Source organism: Enhydra lutris, unplaced genomic scaffold, assembly GCF_002288905.1.
Source record: "Enhydra lutris kenyoni isolate GAN:26980312 unplaced genomic scaffold, ASM228890v2 scaffoldscaffold122, whole genome shotgun sequence".
In the NCBI taxonomy this organism is placed as follows: Eukaryota; Metazoa; Chordata; class Mammalia; order Carnivora; family Mustelidae; genus Enhydra; species Enhydra lutris.
The window spans coordinates 155,900-174,021 of record NW_019154206.1 but is presented as its reverse complement, the minus strand read 5'-3'; the positions used below and the strand labels follow the sequence as shown (position 1 = coordinate 174,021).

Genomic DNA, 18,122 nt, shown 5'->3' with positions numbered 1-18,122 from the left:
CTCAAGGTCTCGCGACCTACCCAGGCCTTCCGGAGTTGGGCAGCGGCGGCGGGGAGGGTGGTCTGCGCCCGGGATAGCACCGTCCCGCTGGCCAGGAGTTGGGATACTAGACGACGAGGTAAGTCCGCGAAGAAGCGGAGGGGGGACGCGAGGCGGAAATGCTCCTGGTACCTGTGGTGGCGACGCTTCCGGACCAACCGGAAGCGTACCGCCGGGAACTACAACTCCCAGGAGCCCGCGCGGTGCGCCCTGTTAGACGCCGGGGGAGCGGCCGCCATTGTCCGCCGCCTAAGTGAGGCGGTCGCCGAGGCGGTGGGGCTGCAGCCGATGCAGCCACTGAGGGCTAGGAGGGTCGGGAGAACGAGCGGAAAGGCGCGGCGCCTGCCAGCGGGACCGGCGCGGTGCGAGGGCGGGTTCCACGTCTGCCCTTTCCGTGCTGGCTTCGCGCCCCCGTTTCCCTTGGTTCTCCCGCCTCCGGGCTCGCGGCCGCGGTCGGCCGGCTGGCCGCGCCCGGGGGAGCCCTGCACGTCGGCCCTGGCGCCGGGGCTCAGCGGCCGGCCGGGCACGTCTTTGTCTCCGCGGCCGCGCGCGAAGGTCCCAGGTGCACCGCCGGGCCGAACCCTGGAGCGGAACAAAAGCCGGACGCCCCCAGCCGAGCGCCCCCGAGATTGCTAAGTCGCTTGTCCAGAGCGGCGGGGACCGGCTCGCGGGGCGGGGAGGCCGGGAGCCTCGAACCAGGTAAGGCCGGCCGCTCTCTGTACGGGCTCCTGAGCATCCCGTCCGCCCCGGGTCTTACAGAGGAAGATCGGGCGTGAGGCGGGGCAGCAGGTGACGAGGACGCCTCTGAGGCCGTTAGTGGGAACGAACACCTTTCTTTCCCCAGCGGGTGTTTTCTCGTCCTCGCGGGTTCGCCGGAGGCGCTGAAGGACGGCGTCGAACGCGGGAGGGGAACAGGCCTCGCTTCCTTGACGCTTGCAGTGACGACGGACTTCGTTAAGTTGCAAACAGCGGTGCAGAATAGTTTGCCTACTTTGAGTTTTGGAGCAAGTCCCGGTGTTCCGGAGGCCCAGTAGGCGTCCTGGTGCTTTAAGCGCGCTCCCAGGAATCCGCAGAGCTCTGCCAGTTGGCCCTGGAGGCCTCAGAGAGGTCTTGGGGCTTGCACAAAGACTTGGAACCTCCGGAGTTTGTGGTCTGGGCTCCAGGAAACACGACAGCCTTGGGCCTGGTAGGTTTTGCAGGTTGATTTCTTGCTTCTCTCCCTCATTTCCTTTTAGATAAAATTCGCATAACATAAAATTAACCATTGTAGACTACGATTCACTGGTTTTGTTGTGCATTTAGAGAATTGAAGTGAAAAAACTACCTTCTAATCCCGGAACATTTTCATCACCTCCCAAAAGAAACCCCTGCACCCGTTAAGCGGTCCGTCCGCATTCCTCCCTACCCCCAGGTCTAAGCAGCCACTGATTTTGGGGGAGGTGCAAGTAGATATTACAGTAATTTTTGTGAATCACCAAAAAGTTACCTCGAAGTTGTCATTGGCTGTGTCTTGGGAGCCATTGACAAATTTCCACGCTCTCAGCCCGGATTGTGCTCTTTTTTCAGCTTAATCATCTCACTCTTCATTCTGTTGTTTTGACACGTAAATTCTGTTTTCTTACAATGCTTACAGAAGTCTGCTCTTCCTTCTGCCTATAAGCTGTCTTTGTTCCCTCTGGATCTTCTCCAGAGAAAGGACTGCTTTTGTGGTTTCCATTTTGTCATTAGGTTGGTACAGCAGTTGTATTCCGTCAGTTACCGGAGTCCCTAGCCCTGTGCACCTGCGCAGGCACCTGGTGCATTGATCCTGTGAGATGGCAGCCATAAACCCGTGGGCCTCCTGGGGTGAGTCCAAATTCTGTTTCTTCTGGGCCTTCTCAGCAGCAACCTGCGGCAGCCAGGGGTCAAAGCTGGGCAGGGGCCAGGTGTTTGGGGGGACTGGAGGGGGTCTCTTGGTCTTGGTATAGAATTAGAACTGAGTGACGTTTGAAGAAAAACAATTTGGTTGTTGGTGAAAAGGGAAACTTGTTGTTGTAAAACACTGTGCAATTTTTGTATATTTTATAGTCCTAAGATGTCTCATTAGTTCTAAGAGATTTTCTAGTGATTTGTGGGATTTCTTAGACAGTCATACATTCAATCAGAATTTCTCTATCACTGACATATTTTAGCTTTATTATTGTTTCTGGTTTTACAGCATTGGCATGTAATTTAAGAAAAGTGTTAAGGGGTGCCTGGGTTGCTCAGTAGGTTAAAGCCTCTGCCTTTGACTCAGGTCGTGATCCCAGGGTTCTGGGATCGAGCCCAGGCATTGGGCTGTCTGCTCAGTAGGAGCCTGCTTCCTCCTCTCTCTCTCTGCCTGCCTCTCTGCCTACTTGTGATCTCTGTCTGTCAAATAAAATAAAATCTTAAAAAAAAAAAAAAAACAAACTGTTAAGTAGTGTGATGTCAGCAGTATACTATCTTTTTTTTTTTTTTTTAAGATTTTATTTATTTATTTGTCAGAGAGAGAGAGAGAGAGTGCGCGAGAGTGAGCACAAGCAGATAGAGTGGCAGGCAGAGGCAGAGGGAGAAGCAGGCTCCCGGCTGAGCAAGGAGCCCGTTGTGGGACTCGATCCCAGGACGCTGGGGTCATGACCCGAGCCGAAGGCAGCGGCTTAACCCACTGAGCCACCCAGGCATCCCAGCAGTATACTATCTTTAAGTGAGGTTTCACTTATCTATCCATAAAGACGTCAAGGGAGTGCCTTACTAAGACTATTTTAGAAATTAGGTAATGTTAAACATTTTATTAGATATCTCTTTGGCCGTTTAAGGGGTTCTGTTCTTAACTGTTCTGTGGCTACATCACAGCAGATTTTCTGATAATGACTTACCTATGAATTTCTGGTTTAAATCTAGCTTATTATGTTGGGTTTTGTCACATGCCCTTGGGCTGTGTTTACGGAACTTTGTTACACCCATTAGTGAGACAGATCTTCTTTTCCATTTTGTTGCCTTTAGTCACTAGGATTGTTGTCAGAGTGCCTTGCCTTTACTTGTCCTAACCTGTTCTGTTGCAGGTGTCCTTACGGACCAGTCCTGGGGAATTGCGGCTGTTGATCCATGGGCCTCCTGGGGTGAGTTAAGACCCTGTGTCCCCATTGGCCATGTTGGCTTCTATGTCCTGGCTTCTCCCAGCACTGTCCTTCCTCAGCCAGGAATCAGAGGCGGGGGTTTAGAGTGGGGGTGGGAGGGGAGGGACTCTGGTCCAGATCTGTCTCTGTGCAGAGCTGGAACAGGAAAGGATCAGAACATGCCACTGGGAGATAAAGTGATGGTGACACCTCCAGGACGGGGTGCATGAGAATAAATGTGTGGCCATTTGTGGCTCAGGCCCAGAAGAAGTGAATGACATTGCTTCTCAGAGACAGTGCCTCAGAGCAAACGGGGACAGTGCAGGGTTCATGTTTAGGCACATTCCTTATCTTCTCTGAGCCCCATTTCCTTCATCTATAAAATGAGGAGGTGAGTCTTCTCATTTGCCCGACAGAGAAGACCAGGAACTGGCTCTCCTTGAGCAACCCGCCCCCCCAGGAGGAAGGCCTTGTGTGGGCATAGTTATTGCAGAGAGAGCTGCCTCTGTGACTTTGTTTTCCTCCCCAGCTCTGTGTCCTCAGGACTGCCATGTGGAAGAGAATGCCAAGGAGGAGAGGAGGGCCACTGGGCTCCCAAAAGCCCAAATCCAGGTGAAGTGGGGCTTCTGCTTTTTCCTGAAGGGCTGTGCTCTTCCCTAAGGTGTCCAGGTTGTCCCCTGCCATCCTAGTCTGTGTTCGTCACTTTATAACAGCTAGAGTTTGGGCAGAGAAGGAATCGGCCAAAAGTTTATGGCTTTCTGAATATTCAGGAAGAATTTAAACAGTTTTCTGTGACTTGGAGCCACATTATCAACCAGCCTATTCCCATTCCTGAGCCCCAGCTCTGCCATGTGTTGTTCTGGGGGCGGAGGGGCTACCCCTTTGGCCGGCAGCCCCCCTTCCTCCTCCCACCCTACCTCATGTATTCAGTGCCTCATTCAGTTTGATGCTGTCCTGTGAGCTCTCTGATTGCTAGGACAGGAACATGGACAAGCCCTGGTCCTGGAATTCTCCGTTCCTTTTCCAAGATGGTTCACTTGGCTACTGAGACTCATGGCCTGCTGGTGCTGTACATGAGGTTCAGGACATGAGCCTGAGATGTTTAGGGAGGCCCCAAGCCTTGGCGAAGCCGAGCCCAACTAATGCCTTGGCGAGTGGGTGGGTTTGCATAGCGTCTCTGGGGTTCAGAGCAGCTGGAATCCTTCCATTGTGGGGAGAGAGGCTGCCCGGGAGACATGACACACTTGCACCAAGAGGTAAAAGGGATTCATCAGCCTGGTAAGCAGGGGTCTGGCCTTGTATAGCACCACTGGTGTGTGGCAAGGGCGAAGGTATTGCATGACCAGCATCTGGGTGAAGGCTGACCCCAATCAGAATTTAGGATGGAGAGGCTAGGATGAACCCTGCCGTGCCCTGACTGCCCGCTGCAGAGCCAGGGCCATCCTGGTGGTAATAAAGAGCCTCATAAGTGTTGGGAGCAGGAGGTGTGAGTGTCTAAAATATGGCTGGAAGGGTGTCCCTGGCCGGAGTATGGGGAGAAGGCGGCTGTGGGAAGCAGGCTTGCATTTCAGGTGTCAGTGTGACCAGGGCCTAGGAGAAGACTTTAGAAGTGTAAGGGAGTGACAGCAGGGGAACTTTGTGACTGTAAGAGCATAAGGATGGCTCCTGAGAGAAATAGGACAGCAGAGTTGACACGGGAAAGGTGGCAGGAAATAGGATAGCAGAGTAGATGGTATTGGAAAGGTGACATCTCCCTTTTCTCTTGCCCAGCTTCTTCATTAGAGGCAGGATGTAACAAACAAAACTTTTTAATTTATTTGTTTGAGAGAGAAACAGAGAGAGAGCAGGAGAGTGGAGAAGGTCAGAGGGAGAAGTAGACTCCCCATGGAGCTGGGAGCCCGATGTGTGAGTGACTTGATCCCAGGACTCCGGTTCAAGACCTGAGCTGAAGGCAGTTGCTTAACCAGCTAAGCCACCCAGATGCCCTAAACAAAACTTTTTTTTTTTTTTTTAATTTAAGATTTTATTTATTCATTTGACAGAGATCACAAGTAGGCAGAGAGGCAGGCAGAGAGAGGAGGAAGCAGGCTCCCCGCTGAGCAAGAGCCCGATATGGGGCTCGATCCCAGGACCCTGAGATCATGACCTGAGCTGAAGGTAGAGGCTTAACCCACTGAGCCACCCAGGCACCCAACAAAACTTTTTTTATAACAACTTTTTTAAAATACTATTCAAATACCATAGGTTCACCCTTAGTTCTGTGACTTTTCATATATTCACAGAATTGGATAACTATTACCAACCAATATCTACTTGGAGATCATTCTCATCAACCCAAAAAGAAATCCTGTACCCATTAGTAGTCAGTCCCTGTTACCACTGCCCTCAACCCCTGGCACCTACTAATTTACTTTCTTCATTTTTGTTTTCTGGACATTTCGTATAAAGGGAATCATACAATATATGGCCTTTCATGTCTGGTTTCTGTTTTTAAGGATCATTTATGTTGTACATATCAACACTTTATTTCTTTTTGTGATTCAGAGGCAGCCATTTTTAACTTATGTTTTTTGGTTCCTTAGGGTTACCTCCATATTTCTAAGAGAGTTTCATCCTGATTCATGAAATTCACATTTACCTTTTTGACTCCCTACTATGAAATATGAAGAAAAATAATTTCATTACTATATTTAGGTTTTTCTTTTCTAAGTTAAAATAATGAATCAAGCAAATACAAGATACTGAGATATAAAAATATTAATAAAATTTCAACTTTATGCCTCCCCCAAATTAAAAAAAAAAAAAAAGTAATGGAATCTCCCACAATTCAAAGCTGATTGGCAAAGCGCATCACAAGCACGCTGCTCCCACGGGGCAGCACTGCCATCCCAGGGAGGCAGCTGGGCCTGAAGCACGTGATGCGGAGTGGTGGTTGTCTGGCATCAGAACTTGGGTGACCGTGATGTTCACTGCCGCTGTGATAATACAGTCCTGTTTAGATTCTGTAACAGAATCAGCAGTGAGGCTAGGCTGAAAGATGGGCCCTGAATCAGTTCCTTGGGAACAGAGTTAGCTGTAATGAAATATTGTGAAGAAGCCTTAATAACCACTGGGCTGCACTCTACTGTTAATTTATGTGAGGGTTTCTGAGAATAATCATTAGAGTTAATGCTGAGAAAATAAAATGGAGAAGTAAAATGACAACACCCTCCAGTGTCTGAAGAGTTGTGATTTCTGAGAACATACTCCCGGCCCCCTCCCCACACTTACTTCGGATTTTTCACTGTGGGAAACTCAAGACTTGAATCATGTGAGTTTTGTATTAAGCGAGGTCTTCAGGAACACTAACAAGAGTTCCATATCCCTCTATTGTTCCTCCAAATTAAATACTGAAATAAAGCACTCACCTGGTGAAAACGTCAAATGCTGTCATCCCTCATTATCTGAATAGTCCCTTTTGAGGAACATGTTGGTTAGTGAAATTTTCAACTAGTGGGAGCTCAGATCCCATTATTTGAAGAATAGGGAAAATAATAATATCCCATTTTAAAAAACTCCAGCCAGCTTTCTCAAATATGGAAACTCTCAAACCCCTGTGTAACAGTCCACCAGTGCTTTCTGCATGGTAAACATGCCCATGACAGTAATCTAGTACTCCTCAGAGTTGTTTGCCTTCCCTGCAAAGAGCTGCACTAAATATTAATGAAATTCTGAGGATGCCAAAGACCCCATCTGAATTTCCCCAGATTCCATGAATGGGCCAACCGTCCGTGGTTTCAGATAATGCAGGATCTGAGACCCATCCCAACACCCTGTGCACCTTCCCTCAAGCCCTCCCGTGGTTTAGATGTGCGACTGGTTAGCAGATTCCATAAAGTGCTGTGGAGAGCCCCGGTACGTTCTCAGACGTACGTGCCAGATGCAGTGCACAAGCATGATTACAGGAAATTTGGGTGAGACGTTTTTGAGTCATCCTTGCAGATGTTTACTGTAAAGTGCAAGTTCAGGTAAGGGTTACCTGGGAGTGGAACAGCTCACTCCTAGCAGTTAGGGTCCCTCTTGTCCCCACAGCTCCTCTTGTCCCCACAGCTCCTGAGACTGGGTCCTTGACTTCCCCCTTTCCCCTTCTTTCTGTTTCATGTCCAGTCTTGATTTTGCATTTTCTGTATCTTCAAGGCCTCCATGAACTGTGGGCCCCAACATTCAGCTGGGGGTGTTTTTTTTCCTTCCTGTTTGGCAGTCCATGATCACTTCCACTTTGATAACATCTACAAATCTGGAAATACTTGGTCAAAACTTTTGTTGGGACAAATCCATAATTACAGAAAAGTATGAAAAGTAATCCAACATGGTCTCCATTACTCTGAATGAATAGTTAATGTTATATTTGCTTCGTTTTCATTCCAGCTGGATTCTCTTGCCGCGCTTACACAGGGTGACTGCTTTTGGTGTATTCACACATAATTTTCATGCTCATATGTAGATAATCTATTCCTACAAATATCACATAGATAGTAACTTTTTTTAAAGATATTTATTTATTTGGCAGAGAGATAGTGAGAGAAGGAATACAAGCTGGGGGAGTGGGAGAGGGAGACGCAGGCTTCCTGCCAAGCAGGGAACCTGACTTGGGGATTGGTCCCAGGACTCTGAGATTGTGACCTGAGCTGAAGGCAGATGCTTAACGACTGAGCCACCCAGGTGCCCCTAATATTCTAGGTTTTTTTTTTTTTTTTTTTTTTAAGATTTCACCTATTTAGGGGCGCCTGGGTGGCTCAGTGGGTTAAAGCCTCTGCCTTCGGCTCAGGTCATGATCCCAGGGTCCTGGGATCGAGCCCTGCGTTGGGTTCTTTGCTTGGCAGGGAGCCTGCTTCCTCCTCTCTCTCTGCCTGCTTCTCTGTGATCTCCATCTGTCAAATAAATAAATAAAATCTTCAAAAAAAGATTTCACCTATTTGACGGGGGGGGGGGAGCAGGCCCCCCACTGAGCAGAGAGCCTGATGCGGGGCTCAATCCCAGGACCCTGGGATCATGACCCGAGCTGAAGGCAGAGGCCCAACCCACTGAGCCACCCAGGCGCCCGTTTTGAAAGATTTTTTTAAGTCATCTCTATCCAATGTGGGACTCGAACTCAGAGTCCTGAGACCAGGAGTCTCATGCACTATTGACTGAATCAGCTAGGCACCCCATTGTTTTTTTTAAGGCAGTGCTTTTCCTACCTGCTTTTCTACACCTTTATTTGCTTATTCAGGGCTATCTTTAAGGTCCATCCGTGTGAGAGATAAGTTCATTCCTTTCGCCCTCTGTTCATCCTTTCATGGATGGGCTCAGAAGTTCCCTGCCCCCACCAGTTTTGCTATTCCAGGAGAAGCGGTGTGAACATTCTTGTCATTTCACTGGGCGCACACACATACTTGTTAATGTAGACATACCCCTAGAAGTAGAATGACGCTTAGTGTCAGGGTGTGTGTGTTTTCAATACGATCAGTGCTGCCACATGGCTCTTGGAAGGTACAAAGCCTCTTGTCGCCGTTGCGGAAGAGTGCCTGTTTTCCCTGCATCTTTGCTGCCACTTTGCAGTGTCGGGTCTTCTAATTTTTGCTTATCTCAAGACTGAAAAGGTACAGCGTGTTCCTTCGTGCTTGCTTGACTGCTGGTGAGATTATCTTTCCATGTCGTCACTGACCGTCTGTCTATCTGCTTTCATTCCTAGATGTATGTGGTCTCTGACCTGATGATATGTGGGCATTTTACATGCATTCTGGATCCTGAATCTTTGCCTTATGTGAATTGTCTTTTCCCAGTCTATAGCTTGTCTTAACTCTGTGGTGTCTTATCAGTTAAATGTTTTCCAGGATTTTTTTTTTTTTTTACTTTCATATTTTATTCTTTTTTTTTATTTTTTAAATTTTATTTTTTATAAACATATAATATATTTTTATCCCCAGGGGTACAGGTCTGTGAATCGCCAGGTTTACACACTTCACAGCACTCATCATAGCACATACCCTCCCCAATGTCCATAATCCCACCCCCCCCCATTTTCCAGGATATTTTTATCAAACATGTATGTCTTTGCTTGTGGCTAGTATTTTTGTTTCTTGTTTTAAGAACTCTTGTATTTGAAAAAAATCTGTCCTGTTCCTTTGTACTTGTTCTGTTTCTGAGGCCTTCTGTTTGGTGGTGGGCCTCCTGAAGCAAGGGCTGCGTCTTCGTGTTCAGGGAATTCTTGTTCCTTCAGAGCCCCTCTCATATCATCCTGGCCTGTTTTATAACTGATGTTTCTAGTCGGGGAAATGGAATTGCAGGCCATTGAAAGTTGGATGTAGCCGCTGCCTCTGTTCTGTTTTTGTTTTCGTCCCTGAGTTTGGTCTTTCCAGCTCTCTGCATTTGTTCCTCACATATCCAGGGCTCCTCCGGTCTCTGTGTCTGGAAGGAAAGCGCAGTGAGGCCGTCTTGGAGCACCCTGCTTTGCTGTGGCTGAGCCATTCTGGTTCCCGATTAGCCTCCCTTCGTGTGTGTGTGTGTGTGTGTATCTGCCTCCCGACAGGTCTCACTCTAAGCTCCATGGACCTGGTTGGGCCTGGATCATCAAGCGGGTTGTGCTTCAGGTTTCCCGGGTGTGCATTGGCTCTCAGGCCACAGACCTCCCTACCCCATGTCCTGTGGAAGAGATTTCAGCTCTGGAGTTGCTGGTCACCTGAGCAGCCTTAGAACCTCCCACATTCTTGTGTGTGAGAAGGGTGTGCGCTGTGTTGCCCAAGTGCAAGTGCAGGGCGGCAGGTGGGCATGTTGCCCACAAGGTGGAGTGGCCAGTCGGGAGGTGGGACACCAGGCAGAGCTCTCCTGGATACAGACCCCCCTTTTCCAGCCTCCCTTTCCCCCATCCTGCCTTCACCGTTATCATTTCAGCTCAGGGCCTGAAGCCTCACCTGGGAACCTCTTCCAGCGTAGCCCCTTCTGACCTGTAGGCTGAGATCTGCTCCGCTGTTTCCTTAGTCTGCCACTTTGCTCTGTTCCCTGTCGTGCAGCAGTGTGCGGAGCACTGCGTGCCAGCGGCCTCTTCGGGGTAGTTCCCATTCTTAGAAAACTTTGGGAGATTTTCCAACCGTAAGGTGGAATCTGAACCTTAAGTTATTCCTGTTACCATTGTAACAAATCACTGTAAACTTAGTGGTTTAGAAAAGTACAGATTAGGGGCGCCTGGGTGGCTCAGTGGGTTAAGCCTCTGCCTTCGGCTCAGGTCATGATCTCAGGGTCCTGGGATCAAGCCCCACATGGGGCTCTCTGCTCAGTGGGGAGCCTGCTTCCCCTCTCTCTCTGCCTGCCTCTCTGCCTACCTGTGATGTCCGTCTGTCAAATAAATAAATAAAATCTTTAAAAAAAAAAAGTACAGATTACTTTCTTGTTCTAGAGCTCAGAAGTCTAAAATGGGTCTGTAGGCTTTTGGCAGTTGGCCAGCTCTGTCTTCCCGCTGATACCTCTTTGGCATATATTATTATGTCTTCTCCCCTTCAGATGTCAATAAATGATAACATTTTTCACAGACGAAAGCAGTGGCAGGGGAGCTCTGTAGGGCTGTGTTCCCTTTGGAAGCTCCAGGAGAATCTGTTTCCTTGCTTTTTCCAGCTTCTGGAGGTTACCTGCATTTCTTGGCTCCTGGTCCCCACCTCCATCTTCCCTGTACATCACTCCCACCTCTGCTTCCAGTGTCTCATCTCCTGCTTTGACTTCGACCTCCTCCCTCCTTCACTTGCAGGGACCTTTGTGATTACACTGAGCCCTCCTGGTTCATCCAAGATAAGCTCCCCAAATCAACATCCTTAACATAATCACATCTCTGCAAAGTCCCTTTGTCGTAGTAAGATAACAGTCATAGGTTCTGGGATTTAGGATGTGAACATCTCTTGGTCGGTGGCATTATTACAGACACCCTGTTCAGTAACGACAACCATCAGCTTTCAGCTTTCTGCCTTTCTTTTCATCTATCCTGATACTTTTCGGAAACTGGAATATGTTAAAGCAAATCTCGGCTATTCTGTTATTTTGCTTATAAACACTTACATGTGTCTTTCTAAAAGATACATAATTTTTAGAAAATAATACCTTTCTCACTACCTTTACACACCCAATAAAATTAACAGTGATTCCTTATTATTAGCTAACACTCAGGCAGTGTTCAGTTTTCCCACTTGTCCCCTAAATACCTTTTATGGTTGGTTGATTCAAATGAGGATCCAAAAAAGGACCACACACGCTATGTGTGCGTCACATACTGAAGAAATTAGGTCACTTGTCTTGTTGGTTTGCCTGATTTTGCTATCTTGATGCCATTGGGTGAGTTCCTCTTCCCTTTGTCTCCTGTAACTGATCACTGGACTGGAGGGCTGAGTAGATTCGGGTCCCATATTTTGGGCGAGAGTACATCAGTGGTGGTGCTGAGTCCTTCCTATCTTGTGGCACCAGGGGGCACAGGGATGTCTGGGATCCCATTTTCGGGTGATGTGACGTATCAGGCTCACAGTAGCTGCCTCCCTACTAGTCTTCGTGTTATTTAGGCGTGTTCCCGGTCTGCCTTCCATGTGTGATTTAGCAGTCATTGATGATCACTGCCCGTGTCCACTATTTGGTTAAAAGTTGCGGAATCACTCCCTCATGATTTCAGTCCTTCGGTGACTCTTAGATGTAGTTCATCTGTTCCTTTTTAAATTTGTGCACAGGGATTCCACTGGAATCTTAGGAGGGGTGGTTCTCCTGGTGGTTGACCTGAGGCCCAGTTCACCAGCTTTATGGCTGCCAGGCTGTGGCCTTGAACCTTGTTAAGCATGAGTGAACGTGGAAGCCATCAAGTAGATGCCGCCCCCTGGGGAGACGAGGCGGTCTGCGTGAGCACAGCAGGCGCATCTGGTTGGACAGCATGGCTCCCAGCCGCTGCCCGGGTGTGACTGCTCTGTGAAAGGACACAGCTTGTGGTTTCAGCTCCTTTAGGCTTTGTGTACTTCTCTGTCCAAATGTTACATTTAAGTTAAAGTTTGTGTTATGTAAAACATAGACACATCACCCATCAAGGAAACTGAGACCTAGGCAGGTCTGTAGAAGAAAACCAAGGTATTGGCCTTGATGAGTCCAAGGTGAGGCATAGTTTTCCTAAGAGAGGTTGTGCCCAGCAGTTTTAAGTGCGTTTTGCCGCATGGAATCACTGCAGCAGAATCCGTTCTGTGTTTTAAGCCAAGCGTTGTGTGAAGCGGTTGAGTCTGACAGTACAAGTTGATGCACTGAGGACCCAGTCATGACAGCTGACCCTGATCAGAGATGAGCCCAGTTTGGGAGCCTTGGCTGGGGGTGGGGGTGGGACGCAGAAAGGAAGGCTGTGGGAAAGACAGTAACATAGTAGGCATGGGTAGCGGCTCACAGAGGACACTCAGAGTGGAAATTCACTGACCCAGAGGGAGACCAGAAAGCCAGTTTGCAGATGGAGGGGAGGACCTAGAAGGTGTCAGGGCCTATGGGGATTCTAACCTGATACCCATGATGCACGGCTAGTCCCACCACCACAAGCGAGAGCATACTCTACTCCACCCGGGACTCGCCGAGATAACAGAGTGCTTAAGAGCACTATGAGAGGGGCGCCCGGGTGGCCCAGTCTATAAGTGTCTGCTTTCAGCTCAGGTCATGATTCCAGGGTCCTGGGATTGAGCCCTGCATCGGGCTTCCCACTCAGTGGGAAGTCTGCTTTTCCCTGTCCCCCTTCTCCCCTCAACCTTTGTGCTCCCTCACTTGCAGGTGTCCTCGCTCGCTCTCTCTCAAATAAATCAAATCTTAGAAAGAGCACTGTGAGAGATGTGTTCATTGCAAAAGTCAGACTTAGGTTATAATTCATCTTCCCTCTAGTTTTCTAGTGAGAATTCCTGCTTCTTTTTTTCCCAAAGAGCTCAGTTGGAAAATTTTAAAATTCAAGTGGTTTTTTGTTTTTGTTTTTGTTTTTTTTAAGATTTTATGTATTTGACAGAGAGCACATCCAGGGGGAGTGCCAGAGGAAGGGAGAGAAGCAGACTCCCCGCTGAGTGGGGAGCCCGATGTGGGCCTCTATCCTAGACCCCTGGGATCATGACTGGAGTCCAAGGCAGAGGCTTAACCCACTGAGCCACCCAGGCCCCCCAGAACTCAAGTGCTTTTTGACAGCAACTGCTGCTGATTCTCTTTGGCCTGGGCTGCTTTGCTCAAACTCGTCTCACTCCCAGCTCCAGTCCTTGGGACAGGAAAGATCTGGAAATGGAAACCTCCTGATAGTGGCCAGGAGGACAGCCTATAAACATTTAGATCAGTCATCCCGGTCCAAAATCCACGTCGGGCAGACTCCAGCCCAGTGCTTGTGGTCTGCTTTCGTCCTGGTCCTGTCCTTAAGTATCTTCATCTCCAGAGAGGAAGGTGGGCACTGCCCTCGTGCTAATCCCATCCTCACTAGCCGGTATTACTGGAATGGTGTAAGAGCCTTAGGAGAGATTTGCTCATCTTCACTGTAGTTAGTAGGGGCCTGCATAGCTAATTCCCTAAGAGTACATCCCAAATACAGGGCCCTCGGGTGGCTCCCAATGGAACCTGGCCCACATCAGTTACAGTACTGAACACATCCAGGACACTTCCTCTTTGTCCTGTCTCTTCCCCAGTACAGTCAGGCTCACTCCATCCCCAGAGAACGTGGGAGGATGTGGCAGCGGGCTGAGCAGGAACATGTATGCTCTTTTAGGAACCAGTGACCTTCAAGGATGTGGCTGTGGATTTCACCCAAGAGGAGTGGGGGCAGCTGGACCCTGTTCAGAGAACCCTGTACCGCGATGTGATGCTGGAGACCTATGGGCATCTGCTGTCTGTGGGTAAGGCAGAGCTGCCTGAGTAAATGAAGCGATTTCCATTACAGTACTTTCTGCTACTCGGTCTTTAAAAGCTCAAAGGATGCAACTATGCTAATGAATATTAACTAGATTTATTATTATCATTTCACAAAGTATACAAATATTGAATCATGTATACCTGAAACTGAGATTACATGATATGTCATTTCTATCTCAATTAAAAAAAATAGCAATGGTTGACACCACCAACAACCAATAACACTCTTTGGTAAATCTTAAAAAAACAAGAAAGGCCTCATGGGCATCTCAGAAGGACTGAGATTATCTTGAGCCCTGATGTTCAGGGACTAATTCCTTATGCTTATAAAGCATAAAATGAGAGAGACTGCTTGCTTATTGTGCCCGAGTGAGAACTTGGAAGACTAGGCAAGGGCAGTTTACAAAGCTGTGTTTTCCCTCCATGCATAGGGAATCACATTGCCAAGCCGGAGGTCATCTCTCTGTTGGAGCAAGGAGAGGAGCCATGGTCCGTGGAACAGGCATATCCTCAAAGCACTTGTCCAGGTGAGGGCAGGCCCCAGCTGGGAGCAAGGAACTTTCCTCTGAGCCTTCCTTGTTTGAGAAATGGGCTGAGGCCACGAGGAGTTACCTTCCTCAGACAGTCATGATTCTCTCCAGGGAGCTTTATCCCATGTATTGACTTTTTTGCAGCTGTTGATACAGAGCAAAGATGGCCACCTTATTAACAAGGTAACAGTTTTAATGAGCTGCATTTTCTTTCCTTGCCATCCACTCTCCTGGTACCTCTCATATTCTCTGCTGCCCCTTTCTCGATGATTCCTCATTCACTTACCTGCTTTTTAATTTTTTATTTCCTTTATTGCCAAACTTGTAGCAAGGAGTCACAGACTCTTAACTCTTTTTATTTTTTAAGGTTTTTATATAGGTAGTGTATTCACGTGGCTCAGAAAACCCAGAGCTACATCAAAGGAATAAGCTGAAAAAGTTTCATTTACTTTTGCTGCTGTTATCTGCATTATTCTTCTCACACCCCCGACACACACGGGGCACACACAAAGGTAACCACTTTTTTCCTATAAATTTTTGAGCTATTTTCTTAGTGGTTGCCCTCGCAATTATAATTAACATCTGAATTTATAACTCTCTAGTTTGGATTAATAACATTAATTTTATAGTGTCTAAAAACTTTCCTAATGTATATCTCTATTCTCCCCCATTTATGCTGTTATCGTCACAAATTACATGCATCGTATATCCAACATAGACTTAAAATTATTGCTTTGCGGGGCACCTGGGTGGCTCAGTGGGTTAAGCCGCTGCCTTCGGCTCAGGTCATGATCTCAGGTCCCTGGGATCGAGTCCCGCGTCGGGGTCTCTGCTCAGCAGGGAGCCTGCTTCCCTCTCTCTCCCTCCCTCTCTCTGCCTGCCTCTCCATCTACTTGTGATCTCTCTCTGTCAAATAAATAAATAAAATCTTTAAAAAAATAATTATTGCTTTGCTTTTGTCTTTTAGATAAGATAGGGAAAAAAGTTACAAACAAAAAATGCATTTGTAATGTCATGTTACATTTACCTATGTAGTTACCTTTATCGGTGCCCTGTATTTTTTTTTTTTTTAAGAATTTATGTATTTATTTGACAGAGAGAGACCCAGCAAGAGAGGGAACACAAGCAGGGAGCAGCAGAGGGAGAGGGAGAAGCAGGCTTCCCGCCGAGCAGGGAACCCGGTGCAGGGCTTGATCCCAGAAACCTGGGATCATGACCTGAGCCGAAGACAGAGGCTTAACGACTGAGCCACCCAGGCACCCTGTGGTGCCCTGTATTTTGACTTAACTGTCTAGTGTCCTTTCATTTCAATGTCAAGGTCTCCCATTTCTTTTAGACCAGGTTTGCTAGCAGCAGACTCTCTCAGGTGATGCTTATCGGGAGTGCTTTCCTTTCCTCTTCATTTTGGAAGGAAGGTTTTGCCAGGTACAGAGTTCTTGGTTGACAGTATTTTTCTTTCTAGCCTCTGTGGTTTCTGAAGAGGAATGAACTGTTAATCATATGAAGATCCCTTGTATGTGATGATTTTCTTCTCTCTAGCTGCTTTCAGGATTCTCTCTTTGACCTGTAATAGTTTAATGATTATGGGTCTTTGAGATTCCCAGGATTATATTAGAACTTTTCAAAGCACTGTGAACATCTTAACCTGCAGCTTTTTACAAATCTTCTTGGTTTTGTGTATTGTTTGCTTCAGCTATTTCCCATCATCTCAGGCAGTAGTGACTTTTTAAATACATTGCCTGTAAATGTTTAACAAATACCAGCTCTCTAGAGTGTCCTAGCCCGTGACAACCTTTCAAGGGAGGCCCAGGGAACCAAACAGGTCAAATAATGACTGTTCTTTGGGTATGAGGCTTTGGGAAACCTCCAGCTTCATTCTATTCCCTCTGGTACCAGAAATATGGACTTGTAATTTTCCAAGGCTGCTGCGGAGCTGGGGAGCCAGAGATGGGACAAGGGAAACTTTCGGTGCCACAAAGCTCACTGTTATAAAATACAGCTGTTTTTCTTGAATAAACTCCTCCCTCAGCTGCTTCAAGACTTTGGTTAATTTATAGAATTCTGAGGAAATTGATTCTGGCAGTTACATGTTGTGGTTGCTCTTAGGGAATGGTGAAATTTCAAAGGCCCTTATTTTGCCATTTTTACTGACATCTTGCCCCAGATAATCAGTCTTAATTTGCAGTATTTTTCCAGTTTCTTTATACAGCTGCAATGATTATGATTATTTTCACCTTTCTGAAAGTAGATGGTGATAGACACTGTTCTGTATCTTGCTATTTTCAGTTTAACACTGTGCCGTAGCCTGCTCTTAGCCCCGAAGGTGGGTGTCCTCCCATCCATTCTAATGAACTGGGCTGGTTTGGAGTCTCATCAGTTGCTTCCATTGAGATCTGAAACCTTCCATCAAGGGCTCATGAATTCTGGAAGCTTTCACTCTGCTACTTTTGCTGCTGACCATTCTGGGTTACCATCTGGAGCCACCGTCCTAAGCCTCCAACCTCACGCCTCTACCATCTTGCAAACTGTCTCAAATATCTCCTTAGTCTTAAGAAATCAGGAATCTCATCTCTTCCTTCTAGATGGTTTTCCCCTCTTCTTGATGCATATCCCTGGCACCAGCCTTCTGTGAGTCCCCTAAGCTAGAATTGAGAAGTCATCCTGACTTCCCATTCTTTCCTCTCCAAGAAGTAATCTCTTTTCTACCTCTTGAAAGTTTCTGCCTCTGAAATGTCAGCTTTATCATTCAGCTCCCACCAATTCTCAGGTTCCTTACAAAATTCCAGCTCAAGTTAATGAGTAAATTCTTACTATCAGTTACCTTAGGTGGTATCTTCCATTATGAGGTCTCTGTCAGTAAATCTGTAGTGATTAGAGTAGCCTTTTCAATAACTCTGACTAGATTTCAAGACCTTCAGTTTTTTCTCTTATTTTTCTCATTTTCTGACTAGCTCATGCCATTTAAGAGCAGTCTATTTGTAGTCAGGTGAGGCTTGAAGGCCGAGCTTATGTCATTTCTCTTGTGTGAAACCTTCCTGGGTTGCTTCTATCAGTGCTGATCTCCTTTTCCAGCCTCCCACCCACCCACCATGTACATCTCTACAGTGTCTCAGTGATACATTGTGTGTTTTGTCCATAACTGTTCCGAAGTCCTCTCCTCACATAGATTCTGGCTTGCAGGTTTGTTTTTTTTTTTTTTTTTTAAAGACTTTATTTATTTATTTGTGAGAGAGAGCGAGCGAGCACAGGCAGACAGAATGGCAGGCAGAGGCAGAGGGAGAAGCAGGCTCCCTGACGAGCAAGGAGCCCGATGTGGGACTTGATCCCAGGACGCCGGGATCACGACCTGAGCCGAAGGCAGCTGCCCAACCAACTGAGCCACCCAGGCTTCCCTGACTTGCAGTTTAGACTCTACTTTGTTGTCTTGTCTCTGGTTCTGGATACTCAGGCCACAAGTATCGAATATAAAGTTGGACAAGAATTGTTCATTTGGTCAGCTACTATTTCTTTTTTTTTTTTTTTTTTTTTTTTTTTTTTTTTTTTTTTT

At 47.3% G+C, this 18,122-nt stretch overlaps 1 protein-coding gene across 1 annotated transcript in view; it reads left to right on the top strand.

The window, feature by feature from the left end:
- The first annotated feature begins 276 nt into the window (after positions 1-276).
- The window catches only part of LOC111139854 (zinc finger protein 671-like), a 72,691-nt gene continuing 54,845 nt past the window's right edge, over positions 277-18,122 (top strand). Inside the window, exons 1-8 of the mRNA XM_022492269.1 lie at positions 277-738; positions 884-1,225; positions 1,768-1,884; positions 3,102-3,158; positions 3,685-3,767; positions 13,903-14,029; positions 14,477-14,572; positions 14,720-14,827. Of these exons, the coding sequence (XP_022347977.1) occupies positions 1,854-1,884; positions 3,102-3,158; positions 3,685-3,767; positions 13,903-14,029; positions 14,477-14,572; positions 14,720-14,754 (429 nt within the window). The 5' untranslated portion in view covers positions 277-738; positions 884-1,225; positions 1,768-1,853 and the 3' untranslated portion in view covers positions 14,755-14,827. Of the gene's footprint in view, positions 739-883; positions 1,226-1,767; positions 1,885-3,101; positions 3,159-3,684; positions 3,768-13,902; positions 14,030-14,476; positions 14,573-14,719 lie in introns of the transcript that reaches the window.